Here is a 20,563-nt window from a genome sequence, read left to right as displayed (position 1 = left end):
TAGAACATTACGTTTTGCTCACAGCCAATGAACACAATTACCCTCTACTGGAGTAAAAGGCCTATATGAGGAAAAAGACTCAAGGTCACCCTAAACGATCCTTTAGCACAACTGCTATGTCAATAGTAAAATGAAATAAGTAGTAAAAGTATTTCATTTTAAGGTTGAAAATATGGCCCCAAAATGGATCCAGCATGAGTCTGAGGTCACTTCAACCAAGCCAAATGTTTGAAACCGGCAGGATTGTGGATGTGCGCACCCAAGAACCTATCTTACTCTGAGGTTAAATGTCCCCCTCTTAGAAAATCCATTTATGTCTACAGTTCTTTTATAGTTTCAGTTTGGTTTATTTGCTAAAATCTCTCCAAACAGTATCGTCTTATTGTCCAGCTGCCAAAATCCAGATGAGAGGAGAGATGATAAAAATGTTGCCTTTAATCATTACCATATGCTCACAGCAATTAAGCTTTATGAACAGCAGTGGGTGATTTGAGCACTTACTTCCCCGAGTTGTGCCTCTCAGGCTCCTGCCCTAACCTCTAATTGGTGAAGGTTGTGCCTGCAGCCTGAAAGACAGACTGACTGCAAGCACAACTCAGGGTTGTGAAAAACTTATGTGCACAAGAAACCCCCAACTAATTTATGTTTTTGTTTACAGCTATCAGCACTCGACTGTGCTTAGTAACCCTACTGGAACTGAATGTGGGTTTTTTTTTCTATTTTATGCCATTAATTTGGGAAAGCCTAATATCCAATTGAATTAGAATGTGTTAGTGGCTATATCCATGTGAATATATTATGGCAGAAAACAGAATACACATACTTTTCACACACATACTAATTTCTTGGTTTTATAGGAGAACTTCTAACTTTATGTGCCTCTCTCCAAAGCACAACTAAAACTGAACCAAAGCCCTTGTGTGCACCCCTACTGTTAATCGCCACATTATCCTCGCTTTTCATGTTCAAATTTCAAGAGATTAAAAATAGCAATAAAAAATAAACACAAATGACCTGCAGCCAACAAAGACAGAAACTGGTGCGGTGCTCGCTGAACTGACAAATCTGGCGAGGCCTCAGTCTGGGCATTAACTGTGGATGAAAGCCACGTGAGTTTGAATGACTTTGACAAGATGGAGTAAAATGACATTTTGATGTTTTCATAATAAAGGAAAAGAAAAATCAAGCCAAGGACGTTTTTGTATTTGGTCTTTGAAACACAGAACAGACTAATTGTCTGGTAATATCTGAAGTGTATCTATTCATAGACTAAGACAGGCACGCACACACACACACACAGAACAACTTGATGACAGATGGAAAGAAATTAGAGGCAAAGTAGCATTAATATTCCATCTCTTAATAACAACCAAAGCCCATCCCCCACCTCTGCCACCACATATTCACACAGACACAAACGCATGCACGTGTGTACGTGCACACAATCAGTCTTGTCCTGGAGAGCATTTGGGCTTGGCCTGACACAAACAGGAAAAAAATCTACAAAATTCATTCTGCTCCCATCCTCCTCCCTCTTCCTCCTCTCCTTCCCTTCCCTCCTTTTCTGTCCTCCCTCAACCCCACCCCCCACACCCATACACACAACCTGGTCTCCTCCACCCCATGCACCCACCCTCCCACCCAGCCCCACTGCCCTCAAGCCCTGCAGCCTCACAGCAAAGTAGAGAGCAATCCCTTGGTGGGTCAGCCAGATTAAACTGCCACTGTAATCCGCTTGGCTTTCACCTCCTTGTCCTCAGCCGAGGAGAGAGAGAGAGAGAGAGAGCGGGGAGGGGTGGTGGGGAGGGATGGATGGAGATGGGGAGAAAAAATGTAAGATAGCAAAGGAAGAGAGACTGAGGAAGTGGAGAGAGAGAGAAAAGAGAGGAGGAGTGAGGGGGAGGGCAGAGCTGAGGGAAGCAGCTAAATGACAACAAGGGCATGGAGAGAGAAAAACAAGGGGTAGAAAAAAAGGGGAGAAAGCCACAGAATGAGAGAAAAGCAGAGAGAGGGAGACAGAGAGAGAGAGAGGGAGAGAGAGAGAGAGAGAGAGGCAGTACAGAGCTGAATTAAAAGAGTATGAAAAAAAGAAGTGAATAATGAATCTCATAAAGGAAAGATATTAAGGACGAATAAGAGTCAAATAAACTGTGTTACAAGAGGGAGTGATGAAGGACAGTGGGGTAATCCTGATGGCAGAGCTTCTGTGGCAAATATAATGAACCAAACAGGAAACTATGTTGAAGTACGCCCTCGTATTCATGTAATGATGAAATTTGTTTTGTATGAAATTTGTAGGAAATGACACCCTAACCCTGAGGGCCAATGAGTGAATCTTTCCCGGTTCTGACCTGCAATTGCCGTGTCCCTCTCTTTGGGCCAACTAATGTAACACTGAAAACATTGCAGAAACGTGGTAAATTGTGTCATCCCCTCAAGTTTTGTTTAAATCTCATCAGGGGTGTCAAAGAGATCAAACATGAACAATAAAAACAAGTGAATGAATAAGCAACGTGGTTGTGAATGCTGCAGACGAAACTGGCTCCTGTTGAATGTAAGCAATAACAGATTGTACTGTCTGGTCAATCATGACTAAATAGAGCATTTAGGATCTGGATAGCAGCTTGCTAATTCATCCATTAATATATGTTTTACTGTAACCTTTGACTGATTCCTGCTCTGTAGAAAACACTTCTGTGTTATGTCCTCTTAAACCTATTCTTTCCAGCTAGCATTGCAACATGGTGCCTAGACATGTACATCCTGGCTTAAACGTGTAAAAGCAGATGAACAGAAACAAGTTGTAAACATAACACTGACTTACAAAGTTGATGATACGGTAAATTTGCTAATTTACACATCGAAGGGATGTGTAAATTAGCAAATGTTAGCAAACATCAATATTCATTTGAACTCGGGTCTCTCACCACCTGGCAAATATAAGTCGGATATACACCCTCTTTTAGCTCGGTTTTTGGTCTCTACCAACTCCTGAGGGAATTATCCGGCTCTTTACTGGTTAATTCCTCCATCATGTTCACCACCTAGTCACTGTGGCCATGGCTGAAAGAGCCCAATATTATCTGTAGGAGGAAACTGGGTGTGAAGAGCAACATACTGCATCAAAATCACTGTGTGTTCCCAACAAACAACTCTGACGTCCGACTTTTGTGGTTTTGGGGTTATACATCAGCGTCTACTTCCACATTCCACAAATTCACCTAATTTCAAGTTCTGAGGCTGTATAAATCCAAAATTTCACATCAACACATAGTCAAGCCAAAGCTTCAGTGTGAATGTAGGAGCAATAGGACAAAAGTGCCAACACAAATAACCATCAATTTAAAACTTTCACTGCAATGTTTTTTAATGCTGCACCCTTTAGGGCACATATACCAATTACATTAAGGAGTTATTTTTGTTTTGAAAAGTCAGTAAGTCTTAATGACTGTGAAAAGTGATTCCTGTCATACTTGAGCTCAGTCACTCCAAGGAAGAACAAGCATCATCTCCGTTCTCTAATTTGACCATTTCAATAATGAAACATTCAAATAAACTCTGAACCATGAGCGTCTGAGCTCCGCTGTGCTGGTAAAATGCAGATGTCCAACATTATCATCCATGTGTGTGTGGGAGCATGTCCGCCTAGTGCATGGGAGGAGTGTTAGAGTGTGGAAAAGAAATAGAGTTAACAGGTATCCCCCCCTTCTCCAGACCCCAGTTGATAGGCAGAGGGGTGATGGGCGAGGGAGTGAATGAGGGAGAAAGAGAGAGGGAGAGGCAGGAAGAGGGAGGATATCCTGTGAGGAAGGGCTGTGATATATGAGCAAGCTGCTTCAAACGATTGGGGGGTTGGGGGGGGGGACTCCTCCAATAAAACCAGGAGAGGCAGAAGGCAGGGGAAGAAAGGAATCAGCGAGAAAGAGAGGGAGCTACAGTAGAAAAGAGGAAAAGTTAGAGGGAAGTTGGTGCCAGATGAGCTGGAGTGAATATGCTATGAAGGAGAGTGGGGTGTCCCCACTAACAACGACACAATAAAACCCCCGAAAGAAGAAAAGACTGACCAGCTATATAACTGCCTATAGTCACAAATCAGCAGGAGGGCATCTTTAATGTTGAATGAGCTCAAGCGAATAAGAGTGAGAAAAGAGCTTAAAACTAATGCTGCCACTGTTATTTCACCAATGACTGATTTATTCATTTAACACGTAAAGAAATGCACTTCTTTGAGTCAGGGGTTTACAAAAACTACAGAAACGATTACAGTGGATTATTTCTTAAATTTTACATGACAGTAAGTCTTTTCATTTCTCAACAATCTTAACCAGAAATATCCAAAACTTAGAAAAAAGAAAAAAAATCATCAGATTTTCTCTCAGATTTTTCCAAATGTGGTGGTTCCTGCTCTAAAGATTTACTGACAATTGTAGCTCAATTGCACAATCACAGCTCAGACTGCTCCTGGTGAAAGAAAGCAAAAGAGAAACATTTGGAGCAAATGCAAACATGCTGCTGATTAAGTCTGTCAAACTTATAAAAGACATCAATAAATGGTTCAAACACATAGTATAAAGTATAACCCACTTTTTATTCTGATATTTGTGATTTTTCCATGTATTCTTAATTGTCAAAATGAAACACTCCGAGATTTATTCAGCACATAATTTGCCTTTAATATATTAATTATTTATCAATTATTTAAAAGAATTTAGCAGACTTCCATGAGATTCAGAGCTAAAACTTCCCAGCCACACATAAATGTACATACACGTGGACACACACAGCCATATCCGTGTCCTACAACAAGTGATTGATGACTTCAGGAAGGGGCTCTTGGGCAGAGGAAGTCCAGTCTGGGTCAGACTTCATCGACACATCCAAGCTTGAGCACCATCTGCATGCACTCACAACTCACCCCCCTACACACACACACACACACACACACCACCACCACCACCACCACCACCACACACGTGCACACGCACACACAGAGGAACAAGCTCTTATACTGATTTTGAAATGCGATACTGTTCCTTTCATGCTGTAATGTCTTTCCTCTCACAGTCGTGTGAGTGTGAGCAGCATGGTGGGCACAGAGTCAAGGTGAGCGGAGTGAGTCGGGCACGACGGGCTCAGCGTGCACTCTACGGTTTTAGGCTCCATGTGCCTCTGCGGGCCAGCGTGGGGCTGTTTTTGACAGCAGCCATTACAACAAATAATTGAACAGCAAATGAAGACAAATGATATGATTGCAGAGCGCGTCCCAGCAGTCAATCTGCTATCTAGGTGGTTCCCATTCAAAACCATTGATCAGCTTTACAACCTAAGTAGCTGGCCAGGAAACTAAATGGTGGCGATCAATGCTATTTAACAGATTATTGACTGCTGACTGGTTGCCTGAGATCAAAATAGAGACAGCGGGATGAAGAAATAAGCAAATAGAGGAATGGAATGAAAACACATGAAATTGGAATCGGTTCCTTTGCTTCAGTGATGATAAATGGGAAAGAAAAACACTGAGACAGCAGAGAGCGGGTAGAAGGAGAGAGGTTGCATTTTTCTGTGTGCGTGGCTGAATGTGCATGATCATGTGCATTTAATGAAGAACGCAAGCAAGGAAGACAAGAAAACAAACAAAAGAAGCCAGAAAGAAAGCTCAGTTTGCATACAGTCTGTGTTATCTAAAGACTCTTGTTTGGAGCTTCGCATGTGACCAGATGTGGTCTGTGTACCTCTGTATTCATGCCTCCTCACGCTCCCCACAAGGGCTGCACACCTGAAAACTCCATGCATTAGTCCTGCTTTGGGAAAAATCAGTTCAATGAGGAAGAACCTCAGCGGAATCAGTTGGTACTTTCTGTTCATCTTTGTTCATCCAATCCTTGATGGAGCTTTCAAGTGGCGCACAAGCTGGCACATAACAACAGCTGCTTACACCGCAATTACATCCTTTTGACTATGTGCTCCTTCACAAGCATTTCAACTGTCTGTCTGCACAATGCATGAACCAGACTTGAGCCACCCTCATCAGGCCTTTGGTTGATGGGAGAGCTTTGTGTCTGTGTGAGATCATTAGTTAATGAAAATGAGTCAGGAGCAGAGTGAAGGTTGATTCTTCTAAGGAATGACTCCAGTCCAGGCAGAGTCTGTCGTGGAATGATCCTCATGTGTGTAAATGTGAGAGGGAGAGGATGGGGTTGGGGTTGAGGGTGTGAAACAACATCCAACAATCCCAAACCACTGTAGTGTTTCATACACAAAGTGGTGTGTTACCCTGGTGACTGGGCCCAGCTGTACAGCCCGGCACGAGGGTGTGTGTTTGCTGTGTATGTGTGTTATAATCGTGGGTGCTATAAAACCAGCACTTACACCAAAAAATACCGATTGCTCCATTCGTGATGGCTGTCCAACTTTTTCCAACATTTCTTTAGATTTACTTTAAAACAACATAGTGTTTGCGCTTTGAACAGGCAAAAAGTGGCCAAGCTTCAGTGACTCGCTGTGGACACGTGTGAATGTGAACATGGGCTTAAATATGGCTATGGCAGATATGTGCCTGTGAGTGTGTGACTGTGTATGTGTGTCTCCCTGCCTGCGCCTGTGTGCGTATGTGTGTGCGGTGTGTGTACACTCCCCTTGCCTTTTCTCAGTTCAGCAGAACCTCATTAATTCAGCAGGAATGGAAATCATTTCTGCACGGAGTGCACAGGAGACAGAAAGAGATGGAGGGGAAGACGTGTGGAAGGATGGGGGCGGTGGGTGGTGGGGGGCACAATGAACACTCAAATTTCTTTATTTTTCTTTACTGAAAATCAGTCAATTAAGAAAATAATCATGTTGTGGATAAATAGCACAGTGAATTTGCAGAATTAGTCACAAAGGGAATTCTACATTTGTTTTAATCATTTCCAATCATAATTGTGCTACATTGTGATTTATTCATTTGGTTGACAACTCTTGAGAAATAACACATATGTCTAATCTCAGGCTTGATTTATCTAGATTGAAATCTCCCAAGGTTTATATGCAGACAGACAGACTGGACAAACAACCAAATATAGCAAACATCCAGATGGATACATTAATAAAAAGGTAATCTTCCTTATGTAGCAGCAAATCAGAGCCTCTTCCATCCCTGCCTCTCTCCCCTCCTCCTGCCATCTCTCCATCCTGCAGCCCGCCAACAGACAATATGGAGCAGACAGTAATCTGGCCATGCACTGAAGAGATTACAGCATCCAGCAGAACATTTCAGCACAGAAGAGAGCAGCTCTGTTCAGCACAGCACAGAGGAGGGAACTCACAACGGTCGTCCACACTAAGTCAAGACAAAGCAGAAATCTAATGTACATCAAGCTATTGAGAAGAAACTCTCTCGCTTCTCTCTGGCAGCAGCAAAGCATTGGCTGGTCGCATACTCTCCTTCAGTGAAAGCTGACCTTTTCAGAGAGCAACAGAGTGCAGCGTTGTGGATCTCTCTATTCCAAATGTCACTTTTTACAGAAAAGATCTGATGTTGTAAAAACAGATCAGACGGTGCAGACGGGCACACGAGATGCATAACACAATAACACATGTACACTACACAAGCATGTTCGCACACGCAGTCAATCTCTTGATCCTGGGTTTTCTCCTTCTTTTCTTTCTTTCTTTCTTTTTGCAGACATACATACATGAACTCACACTGGAGCTTAAGTAAGTCCAAACATTCAGTCAATAATGAAACAGATGTGCTGCCCTATTTATCCACTGAACTTAATCATGAGAGATATAAATAACTGATCTGAAGGCTTACATCCACGCTGCATGGTCGAGGTTGGAAGTTCACACGTTTCACTTGTTACTAAGTACATGATGTGGATTTTTGGATTTTCTGGCCCTCTCAAAAGAATAAACCCTTAACGGCAGCAGGGGCAGCCCCTGACCCCCGCTGACCTTAAGGCTGACTAATACCTCACCCGCTGTCAAACACACACACTTGTACACCGATATAAGCACTTATATTTTTTAGGTTATTTGTCTTTTCTAAGTAGCTGTGACAAAGAAGAATGGACATCATTGTGGACAGGAACTGCAAAAAGATCTTCAGTATCTGTTGTAGATCAATTCTTTTTAAAAATGATCATTGTCTTTGTACTGCTGATTAATAATCTATAAAAGTATAAACAGTGAACATGACTCCATCTCATTCTTATCTCACTCGGTTTAACTACCCATATTAGCCGGTTCTCAGCAACGCAAATCTAAAACAGTGAGCACAAGCTAAAATGGACAGTTTAAAGGTGGCTGCTGACTTTTACGGGTCCCAAGGCCTACCTTCATGGAAAGTCGACATTTTCTCCTCAAATCTACATACATTAACAATTTTTAACAATCGAAAGCCATAAACACTGAGCATTCTTCAGGATGCCTGTGAAAAGCAGACATGGATGTGTTTAGGAGTGTAAATGTGCAAGTTGAAGGAGTCTGAAACATGAAGCTCAGGCTGAAGTGATGTTTGCTCCAAAGCTCAGAAAAGAGTTTCCAAAAAACTGCTACTTAAAATCTAAAAAACTATCATCTAAAATCAAAAGATTAACACATTACTCCTTCAACTTTGAAATAACAAAGTGGCTTCAGAAAGGTGCAGGAAACAGTACTAGGTGTTTTACTCTTAATGTAAATTAAATTTAACAATCTAACCCTTAACTTGACTTAAAACATTCAGACATGGAAGGAAAGAAAAGTTGGTAACCAAGACAAAAGTCTGATGATGCACAGGATAGAGAAAGAAAGAAAGAAAACACATTTAATAGGAAAGTGTTAAGTGTAGCTGAAAAAGCCTTCACCAAAAGGTACTTCATCATTTCAAGGTAACTAAAACCTCAGATACATGTGGTGTGTATCAAACAAATACTTAACTGTCTGAACTATAAAACCAAATGGAAAACACACTTAGCCAGCTTTAATTATTTTTAAATCTGTATTTTTTCATTTTTATAAGTATTATTTCATGTGCATTTCGGCTTGACGTTCACAATGCTGTCATTAAATACGACACCTGTTTACCTCGCCAGACAACTTCACAGACTTGAAAAGGTAAGAGTAAGTTTTCATGCATTAGAGCCCCATAAGACAGAGTGCTGTTTTTGCACTCAGAGACGTCCTTTCCAGCGAGCCTTCTGTAAGCTGCTAATTCGTGTTTTACATACTTAAGAGTTTTTGGAGGAGCTTCAAGTTGAAAAAACTTCACTTCAGTGCCCAATGACATTTATGCTTTTCTCTCATTGTACAATCCAATGAACAGAAAGACAGGACGAAAAAACTTCACAGTTTCTTGGAAACAGCAATTGTGGAGGACAAACTAATGCTGGCTGTTACTGGATACCTGTAAGCTGTATGATTTTACCAAGTGCAATTACCACAACGTGAGCAAGAAACAGCAGGCCTGGAGCCAAATTAGTACACCACTTGAGATTTTGGGTAAGTTGTTTTCATTAATTTAAACTGTTAGGTTGCCTAGCAACAATTAAAAAATGCACCGCACCACTCCTTTTGCTCTTTTTTTGACTATAAAAAAGGGCAATGTGTTGCCCCTTGTATTTTGCAACCTGCAAAAGACGCTCTGCTCTTAAGAAGTTAAAACAGGAGGAGAAAAAGAATAGCTATTAAAGGTGCAGAAGTAGTCTCAGTCAGCAGGTTGATATCAAGTCACTAAATCAGTAAATTTAGAGGAGTAAAGGTGTAATGATGGAGGAGGGGAAGAGATGAGGAGATGATAAAGGTAACATCGCATAGAAACAGACCAAAAAATGAAGGTGTAGCTCACTACTGAATGAAGGTTTACCGAGAGAGAGAGAGAGAGAGAGAGAGAGAGAGGTGAACAGATGAAGGAGTAGTTATAAAAGGGGAAGGTTCTCAAGGTGTTATGGTGGAGGGGAGGAGAGCTGAAGGAGCCAGGTGTGGCAGCAGCCACAGAGGTAATCAGTGGGCCGACGGGGAGTCATTCCACTCAGAGCGAACGGGCTGGCCAAGTACCTGGAATAAAAATAATCATTACACTGCATTAAAGTCACTGTCTGTAAATATACCCTGGGCAGCAGTAAAGCACGCTCACTGTGGCTCCCGCCATCAGGACACTTGCGCACCTTAACACACACGTAGGTGAATATGTAAATACACATGTGTGCAAATTAAAATAAAATGCAAATATTCCTGAGTACATGAGTACGTCTCTCTCTGCACAAGTGCTGTGAAAATTAGCGACTCCCCTGCTGATTCTGTGCATTTATCCTGTCATTACAAAGCCAAGCTTTTAACAGAAACAAACCATTCTCCAAATATAACTCAGCCAGCTCAAAGCACATTCATTATCCCCCCCTCCTCATAACTTATAAGTGTTATTTTAGCAACAGAAACCCCGACAGAGGCTTGAACTGGATCTCTCTCACACATTTATTCTGCCTTTCAGTATTGCTGCCTTTGGAAAATGGGGATTAAGTCTGCATTTAGGAGAATCTGAATTGCAAATAAGGCTTTGTAATTGTTTTAGTCTTTAATCCTTGCAGGGAGGGCCTCAGTGTAATGCAAAGTTGAGACAGGCGAACATCTCAGGCATTCATCTGAGGAAGGACGGTGTTTGTTTCAACACTCGGTTCAATGAGACTTAATAAGCAGGGTGTCCGATCGGCACCTCACACTCACACACACACACACATATGCACGCATCCATAAACACAAGCAAGCACACTTCTGCACAAACGCTTCAGCTTACGGGCTCACTGATAGTGCGGCCAGTTTATTTTGGTTGCGAGTTCTGGTGCCCAGCTGGTACTTGAGACTGGTGGACTGGCAGAGCTGTGCAGCAGACAGCAGACACACACATACAGACACACACACGCTGTGCCAGGGACACACCGTGCCAGGCTGCAACGTTTGCCAGCTACAAGCCACAAAGAGAGGCGCAGGCAAAGGAGAAAGGGCAGGACAAAGTGAGTGTGAGAAGGACAAAGATGCGAGGAAGAAAAGAAAAAGGAGTGACTGACTTTGAGAAAAAAAAGAGTTGTTCCAGTGTTTAGAAGGATGAATCAAACTCCCAAGCATGACGCAGAAAAGCAGCTATGACTGAAGGGAGCAAGTGAAGTTATGTAGTTAAAAGAAAGAAAATAATTATTATTATTTTCTCACAGCAGTTTAAATCTGCTGCATTTGCATTTTAACTGGATAAACAAACAAATGGCCACTGAGCTTGCGGTGGTAAACAAGCGTGCAACATGACATTGAACAATGCAGAACACAGTATAACCACGCAGACCAGAAATTGACAGTAGAATTGACAGAAGGGAAGTGAAGGCTGCAATCTAACTGAAGGTTTGCTTCATGTTTGACAAGAGTGTTTGGTGACTGAAAAAAAAAAACAAAAAAAAACAAAACATGTCATCAAACCCTTGTTAGTGGTAGGAATGCGGAAACAAATGAAATGTTACCTTAGTATCAATATAAGGGTTTGTGTTCCATTGTGTTGACTGTTGGGTGGGTTTAAAGGCAACAACAATCAAAAGCACCAACAACACAATCACTGCTTTGTGATACACTGTCAAGTGTTTTGTTGCGGCGGCAGAACATCAAATTGGCACGACCACTGCACGAATCACCCGAAAGACTGTGTGAGGAAGCTCTGAGATCTGTAAAGACTCAAACCATGCTGCTGCACCACTCACAAGTTTCCACTGGGATCCCCCTCACTTTTTTCTCTCTGACTGTCCTGCCACCACAGCCCAGATCAGTGCTGAAGAAAATGTTGCTATCGTTTTCTACCGTTTTCTTCATTTCCTGCCCTGAGTTTCACCTCTCAGGCAACTTACAGGCTGTCCTCCTTTCATGGTAAAGGCAGCTTTGGCTGTATGCAACCTGAAGAGAATACCTGCAGACGCTAATCAGGGCTGAATGAAAGGTTAGGCCAACCGTACAACAAATAAGCTCCTAAACAGATGCTTTACAAACTTCAAATATCTCGTTTAATGTGTTTCGACACCACGGTCAAGTAATATGCAGGAAGGCTCCTGTCACTTAAAAAAGACAATTATAATTAGATAGGGCCTTTTTATATCGCAGGTTATCTTCTATCCTTATGGATTGCTAAGCACATATTTCATTTAATGTAATAGAATGAAATACATATATGCAGTGTTTTTCTTTCAGACTAAATATCTCAATCTGAAACGTCCAGTTTAATCCATCATCTGAAAGCTGCTTTCCCCCAGTTCTTCATGTCCTCCACCTGCTCAGTTTGCAAAACACCAACTCCCTTAACAGACAGTTAACATCAGCTCCTGGACCTGTAAAACAGCAAGCAATCAAGTTTGACTTTTCTCAACTTTTCTCATATCATGTCCACCACAGCAGGTCCAGCGTGAGTTGATGTAATTTTGGGACTTGGCGTAAAAGGAGGAAACGGCTTCCCATCTCCCCGGGTTATCCAACAGAAGTGTATGTTTAAAGATAGGTTTCACTCCCTGGGCCCTGCCTGACAATCCTCCTAACTATCATCAGTGTTTTAGGACATAATGAGGAATGGCAGTAATGGAGTGCTGCTCCAAGCTTTGCTCTGGGAAGAGAAAACAAGGAGCTCCACAGCTGGAAAAGTCGACTGAGGCAAGCAGTGTCACATCAGTTTGAAGAAACACCTTCCTTCAAATTTACTAAAACAATAAAATCCACACAAACACCTTTCACTGTCAGAACATTTCACAAGGTTGTTCTTCCTTTTCAGGACATTTCCAACTAAGCAGAAGCAAACACAGCAGAAGCGTCATAATTGCAGTAATTTATGCCACTTTGTGCAGAACAGGGTCTTTTTACACAATGCATAACTGGATACCGAAAGCGGATGTGCTTTGGGAGTCACCAGCGTCGGGGACTTCAAAGATGGCAAAAGGGCATGTGTGTGTGTGTGTGTGTGTGTGTGTAAATGCAGGCTTGGCAGAAGAAAACACCATAGACAAGACGCCACAGACACAAACACCTCCGACATGGAAGGTCGCCCTCGAACTGCCAACCCCCAGACAAATTGCTCGGTTCAATTCTCCACAGTAAACTGGTCACAGTCGTGGCAAACGAGTGATGAATGTTGCTTTTTTTAATTATTGAACCATAATTTATTTCCTGAAAATGACTACACTGACTGAAACAGAAATGGCAGTGTTCACCAAAGCTTCACTGGGAGAGATAAACAAATGCCCCAAGGATTTTCCACTTTTTTCCAGAATGTGGTACTCATTTAAAGCATTCGTTTAAATTTTATGGATGATGATGTTGCAACTACCAAAGCATTAATGGGTAACTGGTTTAGGCAGGAAATCTGCATTGGAAGGAGTGAAAGTAAACGCTGCAGTGTTTGGATTCTACATTAACTTTGCTCAGGCAGCTCTTTGGCATTTTACGCTGCTCTGGCAAGTAAGAGGCATAGCTAGCACCAAAACTCAGATAAACTATGAAAAATGCAAACCTCAAAAAGAGTCCGCAGTGTCTTCAGACACCTCTTTCTTCCTGCACGCTGATGCATCTCTCGCCCCCCCACCCCACCCACCCAAAACTCCCTTCCCGTGTCTCTCCTCCTCTTCTCCCCTCTGTCGCCTGTATTTCTGTCCCTGCCCCTGGTTTGTTGTCTCCATATGTCTGTCTTCATGTCTGTCTCTTGTCAAACACAGATCCGGGAGCCCACGCTTTCAGCGTCAAGATCAAATGCTAAACCACGGCACATTTTTAAGCTTGCCCAGAATGAACCTGCAAGGAAGGGAATCATAAACAATATTTGATCTTCTGCTTCTGTCACTTCCAGACCTCCAGCCGAACACACACACAGCTTGAGGGCAGCACTTTCAGGCTTTGTTGCTTCCCTCGGATGAGGAAAGGTATACACAGACAGAGGAGCCAACTGGCCTTTTTCATTTAGACGGCAACAAAGGTAAACAACGGCACACAAAGACAGCGTCCTCTCGCTCAACGCCAGTCTGCCTGCAGCCTGCACTCCATGCACTGTTTGATATTAAAAGACGACACAGCCGCAAACGGAGGAGGTGAGGGAGGGAAGGGAGGGGGACAGAAAGATATAAAGACAGATAGAGAAGGACAGAAATGGAGACACAATGTTATGGCATGCCGTTTGTGTGTAGGCTATATTTAAAATGACAACGGCCAGGAGAATCTGTAGAAGGAAGACATCGCCGTGCCAGTGCTGACTCCTTTCCTCCGCTCTCTCTTTCTCTTCTACATCCCTCCATCCATACCTACTCTGCCTATATTATGGATGTTATTATTATTCCTGCATGTCGTCATGTCGCCCCCGCTTCTCTCCTTCCCCCGAGCAAGAAAGCGGGCACTACTGGCACCCAGCCAGATTACCCAATCAATCTCCTCTGAGAGAGGGGGAGGGCGGTGGGAGGAGGGGGATTGGAGGGAGGGAGGCAAAAGGAGAGAGGGGGGAGGAATAGGAAAGAGAGCGTGGAACAGGGAGGAAAGGAAAGAAAGGGGGTGTGGAGAGTGTTGGTGAAAAAGACCTGAAAGGAACTGAAGCAGGGAAAAACGGTGCAGGATGAGTAAATTCTATCTTTGGCGAAAAGGAAAGAGACAAAGACAGCCATGAAAGGGAAGGAAGGGTTTCAGCAGACGCGTGGCGTTAAAATTATTCAAGTGAGCACCTGGTACGGCGACACAGAGAGTTGCAGAGATGGAAAACACACACAAAATCACACAGAGAGTCCAGACAAAGGCTTGGCCATCAACGGTTGTTTACAGAGTGCAGCTCCTCCCCTTGTACCACCTGTTACTGTGGTCCAGCCTAACAAATGTTTAACCCTCTCAAAGAATCACCAGGCAACAGCCAGCAGTGCACCTCCATCTATATGCTGTCTGCACACTGCATGATGGGAACAGATCAGTCAGGGCTGCAGCTAACTTTTTATTTTCAACAATTTTTCTTGAGATTGGTTGATTTAGAGCTTAAAGCTATTTAATCATAAAAATTAATCAGCATCATTTTCATTTTTTAATATTTCCTTGTGCCAGCTTTTCAAATGTGAGGACTTGCTTCTTTTGTTGTCTAGCATGATTGTAAATTGAATATCCTGAATCAATATGTGACTTAAACATTGCTTTTTCAACTAACCATTTCCCAAATCTATCAGACTCATACTAATACGTTTTATATATGTAAATGTCTATCTCAGCCACCGTGATGACAGTTCCCATCAATAAACAGAAAGCTGAGCCGAGTCAGTGAAGCACAGCGATGTGAATGACGCACTTGTGGCACTAAATCTGTGACGCTCCGCAGGCAATGAACCCGGGTTGGCATGAATCGCAGATGTTCGGGGTTGCGACCTCTGGCTGGGGCGAAGCAAAATGTCTGCAACAACAAGGCCGAGTGTATCACTTCCTGAAAGACTGTTTGTCTGAGACTGCAAGTGTGTGCACGTGTGTGTGTCACAGAAAACAGAGGCTCATTCTTTTCCCTGCTTTAATGTTAGCAAGAATTTGTGTGTGTGTGTGTGTGTGTGTGTGTGAACAAGCACGCCGGCTCACTCGTCAATACGTATGCTTTCTTCATCACAAAGCTCCCGTCCTTTAATCATTCATATTGAGTTACTAAAGATGTGCCATGTTCTTATAATCAAACACGTTTCCTCAACAAAGTGTTCGTTTGAGGAACATCCAAGTTCCAGCAGAAAAGAGGACTATAAGATGTGCAGATCTCTTTTAGGAAATAAACATGATTAAAAAGCAAAGTGAAGAGGAAGGACAGCAACACAACTCCAACAATTAAGACGACAAGACAGACCACTTAAATTGCTTTAGTGAGGTACGAGCCTTCACTTCTGTTCTAGCTCTTTATGACACAATATCATCTCACATACTTTGAGCATGTACACTCATTTGCATATGAGTGTGGGTGTGCGATCTGCACGCAAGCGCTCCTGCATGTGAGAGTGTTTCTGCGCGATGTTGAGCGAAGATGAGTGCAAATTCACCATCCAGGGGTGAAGCCAACCAGAGATCCAGCTAGTCAGAGGCCTCCAGTTCTGGGAGTGTGGCCAGGGCTCCAATCCCACCACATTCCCCTGGATTAGCTGTCAACCAGTCCCCAGATCTGAGGATTAGCACATTATATTCCATTATCTTTCCCAAACTGGAGAGTCCATAAAGCCTACATCATCGCTCACAATGGGGGCCAGTAGGACAGAGCTGAGTAAGAGGAGCCTTCAAACCGGGCCAAATTGAGCCAAACTGAGCTGAGCCAAACCAAATCTGTAACTAAGACTCTACTCTGGCTCAATGTTGCCTAGCAACCATTTCAGTTTCAGGAAACAAATAAGCAAACTGTAATTCTAAATATCAATTTTACTGCCCATTGCTGACATTTTTTTCATCGCTATCCACAGCAAACTGACGGTTACACATCCAGAGAAGACTATAATTTATGAAAAAAAGAATAATACATAAATAAAAACCAATTTATCTTGCAAACATTCTTCTTTCACAATTCCTACTGAACAACACACACACAGCGGAGTGTGTGTGACTCCCGGGAGCTGTGTTGTTTTTCACTCTGTGATCCGGGGGGACTTGGGGGAATGAGGGAGCCGTTATCAGCAAGGGGCCGTGATAGAGACTTGATCAGGCCGTCGGTCTGCCGGGACCTAGGAGCCAGAGTTAATCAGAGACAGACAGACCCCTCATCACCCTGGGGATTCACACTCGCTCTCCCTCCCTCCCTCTGTCACACAACACACACACACACACACGGTAACAGTTGCAGAAGCACATGTGAGCACACACATGTGCTTGCGTTTTCCTGTCATCAGAGCCTCTGCCACACCCTCTGTGCACGCACACTCACATTGTTCTGGACTGTGACTTTGGGTTAAAACATTTACAATCAAAAACAGACCAAAAAAAAAACATTTTTTTAAAAATGCTGGTGATGATCCCAGCAAATACGCAAGCCTGAAATTTGGGGGAATCATCATATTTTACTCAGTAAAAACATCTTAAAGCTTCAATGAGGAGTAGATGAATTTTCCAAGCTCACCGCCACGTAAGGGGAAGTTATTAATGGAAAACAGAGGGGTTCACGGCTAACAACAAATTCCTAAATTAGGAATTTTTTCCCTAATGTGTCACCAACAAATCAGTCCCCTCAGTCAGACAGCTCATACACTCTGACCTCCTGAACTTGAGCCAGGTCGAAGGTCACACAGCGCTGCCTGAATCCTCGCACTACTACAAAGTGGTGCATTTGTTAAAAACAAGCTGTGGTTTATTCCGCCTATGATCCAATATACAGCGACATTATTGATCTTGATTCTCAGATGACTGATTTATGTGGCCGGAGACTGACACACGGACTTTTAAAATGTACAATTTCTGGCAGCACAATCTGAAGCTTGAAGTTCAGCCATATATTGACCAGACCTGTCAAACCAAAGCCGTTAAAAGGGCTGACATGCAGGTATCCAGCTGGCCTACCTCTGGAGAAAGGTGTAGGAAATTATATTGCATTTAGATTAATTAGACACAGTTGTCAGATTTAATTAACTACTAGGTTTAATTAACCATGTAATTAATCTTATGGTGGTCCAACACATGCACACGCACACACACACACACACACAGGCAGACAGGCAGGTGCAGAGACACACACATCAACCCCCCGCACACACATGCGTAGTACATGCACAACAAATGTAATCTGTTCGGCTGACAAGCGCTCACACTTTTGCTGTCAAACCTCACAAGAGAGTTCAACTGAATGGGTGACTGGCTATGGGCTAAAACAGCCTGAATGAAAAGTGCATGGTAAGAATAGCACCTCTAATCCATTTCAGGTTCCACTCCTGCTCAGGTTAGATGATAATATAGCAGTTGTGGCAGTCTGACCTGGGTAGCATCCTAATCCTTAGTCAAATACATCTCAGACAACACAGTGCAAATATTTCATATAGTGTTAACAGTAAGGAAAGGTTCACATGTCCATCTTACAACCCCAGCTGACAGAAGGTGACAGTCTGTGTGTGACCTCAAAATGGCCATTTGTGATAATGAGAGCTAGACCAACAAAGACTTTCAGCAGAAGTCGATCCGCTCACAGATCAACCAGCTCTTCAAAAACAATGTGTGCATGTGTGTTCAATGGGCTACTGATCGAATGCTCCAACTCTTGAGGATGAGAGGGTCAAGGGGGCCGTGGACCCTGACCTTTCATCACCCAGACCATCGCCTGCAGCCACAACTACCAAAGCCTGTCCAGCTCCAAATGTGTCCTATGTGCCTCATGCATTGTTTGTGAATGTGTGTGTTAATGTGCTTGTGCGACCAGCCAGCTGCTTTATGCTCTGCGACCTTTACTGAAGCCTTGAGTGGACCAGTAAATAGCGAGGCAGTGTTGTGACCTTTCACCCTAAGCCGACAGTTTCGCTGAGACCTGAGGGGTCAAGGGTCGGCATTTGAGGAAGTGCAGCCAGAAGATGAGCTACTCTGTTACACTGCTTAGGCAGATGTTAGAAAACTCATATCTTATCAAGGCTGATCATGTGAAATGTGGCAGAATGGCATGAAGACTCACCATTACACTTCAAATATTGAAAGATAGGAAGTCTAAGGGCTTTCCCATAAAATATACAAGTGGTGCTCATAGGTTCTGCATTTTTAAAAGCATGCTATTTCAGACGTCTGGCTCTGTCCCATCCAGAGCAGAGGCTGCAGCGGGCAGACCAGACGTGTCAAAACAAGAACCAGCAGCATTATCAGTGACAGAATAGTCTCTTCTCTCTGGTAGACACTCTGCATGCTCTCGAATGTGCTCACAAGCATGTGTGTGTGTGTGTGTGTGTGTTTTTGGTTTTGTGCCCCTCATACAAGGGTTGGTTAAGTTCACTCACATAGTCATGGAAAGCCTTGGCCTCGCTGGAATGTTCACATGTCTCCCTCCGGTCCGGGGCAGCGCAGTACAGATCCCAGAATACACTGTGCACACAGGACAAGAGAGACACACTTAGTTAAACACTTCAACTGTATTATGCGCCTGGTTTGTGTGTTTCTGATGCAGATATGGTTGCAGTTCCCAAGTTAGACACAAGTTTGTGTACAGTTTGTGAGTGAAAGTGGATTGATGCAGGTACAACAAATCTACTCAGAGAATTGAAAAGTAGAGCAGTTTGAAATGTTTGAATAATGGTTTCAGTAGAATGTTAAAATAAAGATTTTTTTATGATATAAACACAAAACAGACCTAATGGAGTAACTGCACTCTGTTACAGCAGTGTTAAATAGTGCCTGAACTTAAGAACTTTGCAGGAATTAAATAGTTTAGAACATCTGACCATCCATTTTCTATATCCGTCAGGGTCGCGGGGGGGGGGGGGGGGGGGGCACAGACACACAAAGACACACAACCAGACATGCACACACTGTAGAGTGGCCAGTTAACCTAATGTGCATGTTTATGGGATTTGAGAAAATCCACGCAGGCACAGGGAGAACATGCAAACTCCACAGGGCCTCGAACCTGGAACCCTCTTACTGTGAGGCAACAGTGCTAAACACTGCACCACCGTGCTGCTTAGTTCAGAACAGCAAAGACGTAAAGAAAGAAATATCTAAAAGAAGAACAATACTTGAACATCACTACAACTCACAATTATTTTCATTATCAATAAATCTTATTTTCTTGATTAAATGTCTGATAAAAATGTCCATCACAATTTATTAATATCTGAGCTGAACTGTCAAAGACTCGACTGTGTTCAGATTCCTATCATAGCGGAAGAAAACGATCACACATTTCACATTTGGGAAGTTAGAACATTTGAATTTTTTTGCATTTTTTGTTAATAAACGTACGTTACATTAATCGCAACTTATCAGTGAGACAGAGACTTTTTGGCTCTATTTGACAGTTTTCCATCCTCAAGGCTGTGAACGCATTTCGGTCAACAACTCAAGAACTTTAAGGATTCAATACCAAGTCCAATTGAGGAGCCATGTAAACACAGGGACACTCTGCACTGCAGCTGCCACTTTGGCCATCATACAGTCCCACAGTCCAGCCTGAAGCCGGCAGCTCAGCTCCAGAGAGCGTCCATCCAGGGAGAACAGGTCGCCAAATGTGCCTCTCAGCCTGGCGACCTGCACGTTATTGACCAATCAGCTGTGATTATGTTACTTACTGCCCAATCAACCATACTCATATTAGTTAATTAGACCAATCCCTCTGCTTCAGGGCAGCAGGGGCCACCAGGTCCCACTCCAAATGGACCCTTAATTACTGCAGTGAAATTAAGTACCTGCTAAGCTGGTCCACATTAAGGACTTCTCCTTCCTCAAGATATTGATTTCACAGACAGCATATAAAAAAAAGGAAACTGCTTACGTCATGGGAACAAATTCTTGCTGTCATTTAAAGGTGCAAATAAACTGTTAGATGCCTTCTTTGTGCTGATGTTAGAATCAGCCGTAACACTTGATATGACAGACTGCGAAATGGAGCAGAAAATATTAGCTGATAGCCCATAACTGTCAGAGAAAT

At 43.0% G+C, this 20,563-nt stretch overlaps 1 protein-coding gene across 2 annotated transcripts in view; it reads right to left on the bottom strand.

The window, feature by feature from the left end:
- The window catches only part of ssbp4 (single stranded DNA binding protein 4), an 82,405-nt gene that overhangs the window by 40,778 nt on the left and 21,064 nt on the right, over positions 1-20,563 (bottom strand). For both annotated transcript variants that reach the window (XM_046391200.1, XM_046391201.1), the window contains exon 4: positions 18,918-19,002. In XM_046391200.1, the coding sequence (XP_046247156.1) occupies positions 18,918-19,002 (85 nt within the window). The remainder of the gene's footprint in view (positions 1-18,917; positions 19,003-20,563) is intronic.

Source organism: Scatophagus argus, chromosome 6, assembly GCF_020382885.2.
Source record: "Scatophagus argus isolate fScaArg1 chromosome 6, fScaArg1.pri, whole genome shotgun sequence".
Classification (NCBI taxonomy): Eukaryota; Metazoa; Chordata; class Actinopteri; family Scatophagidae; genus Scatophagus; species Scatophagus argus.
The sequence above is the reverse complement of the archived record's forward strand: the minus strand, read 5'-3'. Positions and strand labels throughout refer to the sequence as shown.